We start from the raw sequence: 10,599 nt of genomic DNA on the forward strand, positions 1-10,599 counted from the left end.
AAATCCTAACTTTGCTACTACTAAATGCCTTCTGTGAATACCAAAAGTAGTAAGTTTAGGATTTTGCCTTAAGTCAGTTCTGTGTATCGGCCCCACTGTAACAATATCTGCCATCAGCATCTGTACAAGGAGAGCATTTTAATAAGTTTCTGATTTTTAGGCTTCCACTATTGCATGAATGTGATCCACTCAATGGGCCCGATTCACAGAACTAACTTAAGACAAAATCCTAAACTTACTACTTTTGGTATTCACAGAAGTTAGGATTTTGTCTTAAGTTTGTCTTAAGACAAACTTAAGACAGACTTAAGACAGACTTAAGACAAACATAAGATAGACTTAAGACAGACTTAAGACTGACTTAAGACAGACTTAAGACTGACTTAAGACAGACTTAAGTTAGGATTTTGTCTTAAGTCTGTCTTAAGTCGGTCTTAAGTCTGTCTTAAGTTTGTCTTAAGTTTGTCTTAAGTTTGTCTTAAGTCTGTCTTAAGTCTGTCTTAAGTCTGTCTTAAGTTTGTCTTAAGTCAAATTTAAGCCAAAATCCTAACTTCTGTGAATACCAAAAGTAGTAAGTTTAGGATTTTGTCTTAAGTTAGTTCTGTGAATGGGCCCAATGTATCAATACATGTCTTTACATCAATGCCCATTCTCTGTTTTATCTCATCTGATAAGTCTTTAAGTCCCCACCCCAGTCTTTGCTCATAACTTTATTGACTTCCCATGCCTATACCTGTGTTTTTTTAAATGTATGTATCACATACATGAATTCATACTGATATGATAATAATTTGCATCTAAAATGGCACAAATGAAGAGATGAGCAAAGTCACACTGAACTTTATCGATGCAAATCAATCAGATCAATAGACAACAATGGGACCTTGCCCATATGCCTTCTAAGATGTACATTACGATTAAATGCGAGGGCCGATGTGGAAATATGTAACACAAAATTAAAGAAAAGGGGGGATTAGGAGGCAATAATGGTCTAGTCCCTAGGCTCCGAAACATATAATGTAACAAGCGGCTGAGGTACTGTTCATATCAGGAAGCAAAGAGGACAGAACGGTGGACGAAATGGGGGGCATCCTAGGGATTATTAATTGGTGCCTTCACACATCCCTAAGGATGTCATGCTTCATAATCAGGCGTGCTCCATGTAGGGTGCTGCAATGCCCTACAGGCCCCGTGAAGGGTCTCGTTGGCAGAGATACTTTTTTCTTGCCATTTGATGAAAGGTGTCAGTGTGAGAGCGTCCTAAATATATGGGGTCAAGTGAATGTGTATGGAGGAGTAAAGGAAAGTTAAAACTGTCTAAGAGGTACCAGATTAGATTTCAATGTGATCACTCTCTTGGCACAATTAAAAAAGTCCTAAATAGGTCAGGGCTACAGTAGTGGCCTAATATACCCAAGTAGCCTCAAGTCTGTGGAAGTGGTCAGGTTGACATGTTTGTGTCCAAAGGCCCAAAAAAGGAACTGTGGTGCTTCTTCAGTATCTAAGAAAAAAGTAGTGTATAACCCTACCCCACACCTAAACCGGAATGTGCAGTAGAGGTATACCCCAATTAGATTTAGAGGTTCCCCAATACAAGAGAAGATTACTGGCCTCCTGGTGGCGAACACTCATCAGATCATCTCGCAGGACACACCATTCTTCAAGCAGGGGCAACTTCCTGCACATAAACAATCCTTGGCGGCAAGTTCCTCTATCCATGTGTCCCACAGAATGCAGCACACATAGACAGAGTAAGTAACAAGGAGAAATAAAGATTTTCCCCCTCATTATGCCTCTCATGGGAAGGCATATCTTTTGAGTGCATTCCCAGCTTGACCAGGTTTGGTACACATGGAAATGCGTCAAAAACCATGGGAGTTGTGTGGCAATACCCATGCAGCGCCCATGGGACGTCTCCCTTGCGCAGAGTAATGCAATGCATCAATTTGCCCTCTGTTGTATTACTTCAGATTTATTAAGCCATTCAAAGCAACGCAAAGTGGGTTTGCATGGCTTCATAAAGCTGACTTAGAAGTTTGCGTCACACATGTAGCCCCTTGCGTGGTGCAGTATGATGCAAAACTCTCATAAATATGCTCCCATGTCAGTTGGAAACCTCTGCCAATTCTCAGAGCATTGCCTAATAGCCCATGGCGTCATTAACCAGTAGACCTCTTTGGTCGTTTTCGAATTAAAAGAAATATATCATCACCTTATTAAACTGCACTCAGGAAAAGTTGTGTTTTCTAAGAGATTGTTTCTTTATAACATGATTCCCATTTTACATTATTACTGACAACGGAGTGCAATTTACTTTAAATAAGATTACATTATTTTGTATATTATGGAATAATTCACAAATGCACTCCATTAAACTCACTATAAAGTAATGGCTTAGATTCAACTGATTTTCAACTCAATGTGTTCAATTTGCCATTGCCAATATGTTGAATGTGAGTAAACTCTTACAAGACAAGATATGGTCACATCACTGCACTCGACACTATAAATTAGAGTGGTTGTGTAGGCCCAAACCTTGTTCTGAATTATGTCCATCAGGGTTGGCTAAATCAAAGAAAAGAAACTTAATGTAGATATGCTTGAAATGCCATGAAAGACTATTCAAAGGATTCAGAAGCTAATTAAAGATTGGCATGATCAGAAGACTGGGGTAAAGAAAAGTAAGAATAAAATGGGGACATATTCAAGACTTAAAAACCCAGACCCTCTCACAAGGGTCTGTCTAAATGTGCTAGTCCTGAGAATCGTGCATTACAATATCAATAACTTTGCAACGTAGGGGTATGGTATGGGAACACAGATTGAAAATCAGGGGCAGTTGTACGATGGTCCAATTCTCTGGATGCCACACGTTTAAGGCACTATAAAAGTTCTATTGGAAATTGATTTGATATTTGGGAATGAATGGTGCACTGTTCAATAAAAATGGTTATTGTGCACAATGTTGGCACAGCTGATCTCCCAACTTTCAAGCCACTCATTGACATGATACTGAGTACACAGCACACATGTACCACCCACATCATGTTTCTATTAATAGAGTCAATAGCTCATTCTGTGCTCTGGAAGCATTCAACAATGTTGTCATATGTATATATTGCAGAGTATCCTATTCATCAATAGGGGAGAAAATGGTTACTTCTAAACAGAATATGTCATGAGAATAATATGCCACAGAGATCCAAACAGACATGCTCACTTTGATATCACTGTTGAATTAAGTTTCTACTTTAAAGCTGACCACAGAATCAAACTGACGTGGATGAAATGAGGATAACATTGAGTTTCCTCTTGAATGCCAACTTGATGTCTTTGTTTCTCAGGGTATATATCATAGGATTGAGCATGGGTGTTAATACAGAATACAGAACAGCAACAAGAGAGTCCACCTCAGAAACAACGGATGCAGCAGGACGTATGTACATGAAAATGATTGGCAAGAAAAACAGATTTACCACTATTAAATGAGAAGCACAGGTAGAAAATGTTTTTCTTCTCCCCCCTGGCGAACTAATTTTTATGATGGACCATATAATATTAACATAAGAAAACAGAATGAGAGAAAATGATGAAACTATAATAAAGAAACCAATGGAGGATCCTATAGCAACATTGAGGGAAGTGTCTGCACAGGCCAGTTGTAGCAGAGGTGGGTGGTCGCAGTAATAATGATAGATCACATTGGGTCCACAGAAGGGCAGTCTTGAGGCTAAAATTGATTGTATAAACGGGGTGAGGAATCCTCCAATCCAGGAAACAGCAGCAAGCTGAATGCAAAGTTTTTTAGTCACATGGGTTCCATATTGGAGAGGTTGGCATATGGCATAATAGCGATCAAAGGACATCATTGTCAGCAGAAGACATTCTGCGGCTCCCAAAGAAAGAAAAACGTACATCTGTAAGATACAGCCACTAAAGGAAATAGTTTTGCTGTTCATCAGAAACTTGGCAAGCATTTTTGGCACAGTCACTGTGGAGAAACTGAGATCCAGGAATGAGAGGTGACTGACAAAGAAGTACATGGGGTTTTGAAGCTTATAGTCAAGTGTGGTAAGTAGAAATACAGTGCCATTACCTGTGAGAGTGAGGAAGTAGATGGGGAAAAAGATCCAGAAGAGCAAAATATGATAATTCTGGAGACTTGGAAAACCAAATAGGATGAACTCAGTTACTGTGCCATTGGTGTGATTGTGCAATTCCCTGTTTTCCATATTCTTTGTGAGCAGCACCTGGAACAGAAATGTGGTAGTTACTGACATCACCAAAGTCTATACAAATTGTTGAAGCATTGTTCGAATGCTACTCTTTATATCTTTATCTCTGGATAAATATGCTTCTCTTATTTTGAATGACAAGATGAGAAGATAGGAATGATAGGAATTGTATGAAAAGATGGGAATAGCCACCCTGTCTCTTAGATCTGTCTTATAAAGTGGTGAATCTTAACAGTTTCCTCTAGACAAAGCTGCAGACAAATTATCAGATGATGGTTGATTTATATACAAGAATGTCCTCTCAAAGAAAGGCTTGCCCGGGTTTATGTAAATTTTCTATAATTAGCATTATGTTTGCTGGTGGCATTTACCAAGTCTGATTATGACTAACACACAGAAAACATTTATATTCTTAGTTCACTGGGTATCAACTACACCTCCTAGGTAAGGCTATGTCTATATTATTTCAGTCATACCCCCGCGCTTTTTCAACTCACCATTGTCGCTTTTGGAAACAGGCTCGCCGTGAGGGGAACGGCATCTTCAGCGGGGCCACGACGAATCCTACCTGAACTGGGATACCGCCGGGTGGCAGCACAACTACACTTCCCAGCACCCTCAGCTCCGGGCGCCTGCCGCTGATGTCATCAGGCAGCGCCCGGGCTGTATAAATAACACCCAGGCTCCACGCAGCGCGGGACGCGCTTTTTCAACTCACCATTGTCGCTTTTGGAAACAGGCTCGCCGTGAGGGGAACGGCATCTTCAGCGGGGCCACGACGAATCCTACCTGAACTGGGATACCGCCGGGTGGCAGCACAACTACACTTCCCAGCACCCTCAGCTCCGGGCGCCTGCCGCTGATGTCATCAGGCAGCGCCCGGGCTGTATAAATAACACCCAGGCTCCACGCAGCGCGGGACGCGCTTTTTCAACTCACCATTGTCGCTTTTGGAAACAGGCTCGCCGTGAGGGGAACGGCATCTTCAGCGGGGCCACGACGAATCCTACCTGAACTGGGATACCGCCGGGTGGCAGCACAACTACACTTCCCAGCACCCTCAGCTCCGGGCGCCTGCCGCTGATGTCATCAGGCAGCGCCCGGGCTGTATAAATAACACCCAGGCTCCACGCAGCGCGGGACGCGCTTTTTCAACTCACCATTGTCGCTTTTGGAAACAGGCTCGCCGTGAGGGGAACGGCATCTTCAGCGGGGCCACGACGAATCCTACCTGAACTGGGATACCGCCGGGTGGCAGCACAACTACACTTCCCAGCACCCTCAGCTCCGGGCGCCTGCCGCTGATGTCATCAGGCAGCGCCCGGGCTGTATAAATAACACCCAGGCTCCACGCAGCGCGGGACGCGCGCGGGCAGCGCCCGGGCCAAGCCCGGGCCAAGGGCGGGCCCGTCCTTGCCCGTCACTGCCTGGAACAGTCTGGGCTGGGCAACTCCTCTAACGTTTCCTGCACTCCACTCCATTTAAGGTACTGTTGCCACATTTTTTTTCCACGGGCGCCTTGCGCACAACATTGTTTTGCAAAATTGACTATCTATTAACTATTGCTTTTGCACTTGCTGTACTACCTCTTCTTGCAGTTTGTCCTATTGTCCATCATTATGCCACCAAAGGACAACAAAGCCAGGGCGGTAAACGCTCATTTTACGGGGACAATGGACCAATTTGTGACCAAAGTTAATTGTGTCATTGATCAAGAAATAATGCTTCTGGAGCGCCGCGTCTCCCAGGATCTGGCAGCCGCCAGAAGGTCGTCCTTGGGATACCTTGCTAATGTTCGGTCTCCAGTATGTCAATCTTTATCTCCCACAAGCGTAGCTAGATCTGACACAGATGCATCAGCCCAGGAGCTGCCAGCTAGCGGAACGGTTGCTAATACTTTAGTGGAGGACCAGTCTTTGGTCCTGGACTCTTTGTTATTGTCTCCTTGCCCTCTGCCGTCTGCCCATAGCACAGCCCCGGAGTGTAGCACTAGGCAGCTTCGGGAGCGTAACTTGGGGGCTATTCCCAAAACAACACAAGGGCGCCCGCCTAACACTGGCAGAAAGGGCAAACATCCTAAAAACAAACATAAGGTCCCAAGCCGAAAGGGAAAAATGAATAAAACCCCTGATATCATCGAGCAACCCTCACAGGGGGCCTCACTGGATGATCCTGTCCCCCAACCTATTCTTACATCATTAAGGTTAATGAGCCAGGAGGAGGGAGATGGGCAAACCGTAGCGGCCAAGGGAGGGACCCCTGACCCTTTATGTTTGCACGACATACGGGATTTAATTAGGTCCTCTCTCTGTCCTGTGCAGGATAGACTACTTAAAATCGAAGAACATCTAGCCAGGATCGAATGCATCCTAGGGGGTCTGTCCACTGTTTCAAGCTCCACTCTTAGGTCAGAGGTCCCTAATCCACCTGCCATCCCTAGAGTTAAGAAAGTCCCGTTGGCCCCTAAACCTTTTCCACCAGACCTAATTGAAAGCCAACCCCTAACCACACCAAACGTCTCCTCTAGAGCAGGCAACTCAAGGAAATCTATTTTGTCCAGCCAAACCGAACTAAAAGAGGCTGCTAGGCTTTTAACTCCAGAGTCTATAACCATGGCTAATACCCCCAACTTGCCTCCTGAATCAGCCCCATATGTTGTAATCTTGGCAGGAGTGCCCGAATTGGAGAGTAATGTACCTGAGTCACCAGCAACCCTAAGGAAAAGGGTTGTATACTGGCTCAACACAAATAGACCACTACCCCCACACATCAGCGCCAAAATTCTTATGGTGCGACGGGTTCCATGGATAGGCCACTTAGCAAAAAACATAAAGGGGGACTGCATCCTAATTAACTTTAAGGATACTAGAACAGTTGAGCATATTTGTAATTGGAGGTCGACCACCACAGGCTCAAGTATTTTAACTCTCCCTTTAACCTATTTTTATCCACCTGGTCATTTTACAGAATCTTGGACAGCTGTAAATGGAAAAGGGAGAGGCCATCTACGGGGGAGTCGGCTTATACATCCGCCACCCCTAGACTTTATCCCTACAGCAAATCGCTTCAGCAGTCTTGAAGCTGTCGATTGACTGCAGGTCAGTAAAGTCATTCCAGCCCCTCCTCCACTTTTCCCAGCAAGTTGTCCCCCAGAGCCCACCTTAGTGACTGATCATTTGGGGCTGAATTTACCAGCCATGTCAGCGAGCCCGACGAGGTCCATTAGTAGTTCTGATCCCCCGCATATTTATCCCTCAAATTCCTCAACTTCCGGGGTATCCACACCTAGTCTTCTCAAGATTGTCTCTTGGAATATTGCTGGTTTACGCAACAAACTAGATCTCCCTGACTGGAACGCATTCATAGAAGAATACGATATATGTATCTTCCAGGAAACCTGGAGCATAGATCCAATATACAAACCAGGGTTCTGTTGCTTTTTTATGCCAGCTATTCCGTCAGGTCGTGGGCGCCCTTCTGGCGGCCTAATGGTTTGGATCAAGGCGGATCTCAACCTGATGGCCACCATTGACGGTCGCTCCACGCCTGATATAATGAGGCTTACTATCAAAGACACCCAGAACAGTCCACCCTGGGAACTTCTTAACGTTTATTCCCGTGGCACCCAAGGGGGTGCTAAGTCGCTCACCATTACAGCACTTACAGAGATACTCTCTGCATGCACCCCGAAATCTTATCTCCTTGTCGCCGGTGATTTCAACTGTTCTTTTGAACCACTTGCCGCAGAAGATTTACTGGGTGCACATGACGAGGACACTAGATGGAACATCCCCTCACTTTCCTTGAACCCTGTTAAAAGATGGACCCCTGCCGTAATCCAAATGAACGCTTTAGTGTTGGAATTCGGTTTAAGAGCTGCCAACGGGCGCACCCCTTCTGACCTAGCGGGCGCTAACACTTTTAATAGAGTAGGCAGCCAAAGCAGAATAGATTACATCTTAATTGACAAGAGGGGATGGAAATTTGTTGTCGACATGGTTGTAATTCCATCTACATCCAGTGACCATAACCCCCTGTCCCTCACCATGCGTGAAGTCTGGCATAGACAGGCTACTTCCCCTCTACCTGGCACGCAGCTGTTGACCAAACAGCTTGAGCCTTCTAACTGTGGTAGATCCCTTAAATGGTCTAAAATCGCTCTTAACGATATTAAACTTTTTGAGTTGGAGAATATTCTTGCTGACTATACCACCAGGCTTTCCTCATTATCTGAGGACAACTCTAGCCATACTAAAGTCTATGTGGATTCTATGAATGCAATTGGGGCATTGTTTATTGATCACAGGAAAAAACCCAACCCTAGAGCTGAAAGAGAGAACGATTGGTTTAATAAAGACTGCAGAACTAAGAAAAATTGCCTAATTTCCGCAATCAAATCTAATAATTCTGCTGAGGTTAGGCAAGCGAGGCTCCTTTATAGGCAAGCCCTCGCATCTGCTAAGAAACTCTGGGAAGAACAGCGTTGGGTCTCCCTGAAATTAGCGAGCCAAGCAAAAAATGGCGAGCTTTTTTGGTCCATTATGAGAAGATCATCCAGCTGTGCCCAGGCGCAAATCCCTAACCACATTACGGATGGGGAATGGTTTAACCACTTCAGGAACCTGTATGCAGATCCTGAGGTTGCGGTAGACCAGCTCTCCAGCCCTGGGACTACAGAAAAATCCCATGACCATGTCTTGTTCTCCAGTATTAAGGAGAAGGAGGTCCAAACTGCAATTGATAAGATTGTATCTGCCAAGGCACCAGGTCCTGATGGCATTCCGGGAGACCTTTTTAAAGCGAATCCAACAGGCTGGGCTGCGTTTTTCACTATTTATATCAACAGCCTATTGAGTGGATCCCCGGTGCCGGAGTCATGGAAGGGTGCAGAAGTAATCCCCATTTTTAAGAAGGGCCTAAGGGGAGACCCGGCGAATTATCGCCCAATCAGCTTAATCGATTCAGGTCAGAAGCTGGTCGGCAGGGTTCTTTTGGAGAGGATACATTCCTGGGTGGACGAGGAAGGGATTCTAACCAAGTTCCAGGCGGGTTTTAGGGCATGTACCAGCACCATTGACCAAGCTTTTAGGTTAATGCTTCTTCATTGGAAGACGGTTTCCATCAGCAAGGGTGCTTTATACCTTGCGTTCATTGACCTTAAAACCGCCTTTGACCTGGTCCCCCGCGACCGTTTGTGGTCGATTTTGGAGGAGCTGGGCATCCCTTCCTACATCCTGAAACTCCTCATCCGAATGCACGAAGAGAACTATGCCTGCATTAGATGGGGGTCACAGGGCCAGAAAACAAACAAAATCCCAGTGAATAGAGGGGTTCGACAAGGGTGTGTCATGGCGCCAACACTTTTTACGCTATTTGTCAATGGCGTGGTCTCATTTCTGCTTGAAGTTGAAGCGGATGTTCCCGCTTTGGCGGGCGATAAAGTCCCAGCACTTCTTTTCGCAGACGACACCTTGTTAATATCAAAAACTCCGTCTGGTTTACAGAAGTTGCTACAGCGCTTCTCTCTGTTCTGTGAGCGCAGAGGCCTCGTCATCAACACCGCCAAGACTAAACTCCTCTATTTTAATCCCTCAAAATATTCTGGTTCCATTCTGACCCTAGAAGGGAAACCACTGGAGCGTGTCAGAGAGTTTGACTATCTGGGAATCAGAATCTCCGACAGGCTCAGATGGCAGCCTCATATAGATAAAATGGCACTTAATTTGAAAAGAGTAACTGGTGCTTTGGGTAAGGAATTTCGGGCCTCCACCTCTAAACCTATTACCCCAGTACTAAACATATATGCTGCAAAGGCTGTGGGTAGTGCACTCTATGGCGCCGAGCTATGGGGCTACAGTTGTGTTGACTCACTGACGACCAGTGAAAACAAGTTCTTTAGGGAACTTGTATCTCTTCCCAGGGGCACCCCGACTAAACCACTCTTTAGTGATTTTGGCAGGCGTTCAATTAGGGATTTAGCCACCCTCCGCCCTCTGTTATATTGGGCGCGGCTGTGGCGAACCCCTGAGCTCTCTAACTATGCTGAAGGGCTCAGGGAGGTTATGAACCTACAAGGTGCCCATAAAATTGAGTGGCTTGTAAACACAAAAAAACTCCTGATTGCAACCGGCCTTATAACTGACTGGCCAGCGGGGGAACCTTTATCAAAGATCGAAGTTAAGCGAGCCTATTGGGCTTGGGTGGATGCCTCGGAACAAAGAGATCCCAACATTGGAAGGCTGACAGAGGCTTTTTATCAACATAAGCCAACTATCCTCTTAGAACCATACCTTGACTTCATTACTAAGCCCAGGGACAGGTCACTTTTTATCCAGTTTAGGTTCGGGACGCTCCCAGTTCGCAA

General features: G+C 45.2%; 1 protein-coding gene across 1 annotated transcript; it reads right to left on the minus strand.

The window, feature by feature from the left end:
* Nucleotides 1-3,269: 3,269 nt before the first annotated feature.
* Nucleotides 3,270-4,280, minus strand: LOC146806056 (olfactory receptor 6N1-like). The gene has a single exon (XM_085623847.1). The coding sequence runs from the start codon at nucleotides 4,278-4,280 to the stop codon at nucleotides 3,270-3,272; it is 1,011 nt and encodes a 336-aa protein (XP_085479973.1).
* Nucleotides 4,281-10,599: the final 6,319 nt, after the last annotated feature.

This window comes from Triturus cristatus, chromosome 8, assembly GCF_964204655.1.
Source record: "Triturus cristatus chromosome 8, aTriCri1.1, whole genome shotgun sequence".
Lineage (NCBI taxonomy): Eukaryota > Metazoa > Chordata > Amphibia > Caudata > Salamandridae > Triturus > Triturus cristatus.

Excerpts from the sequence above, each read along its gene's own strand:
- LOC146806056 (XM_085623847.1), bottom strand. The coding sequence starts at position 4,280 with ATGTCAGTAACTACCACATTTCTGTTCCAGGTGCTGCTCACAAAGAAT.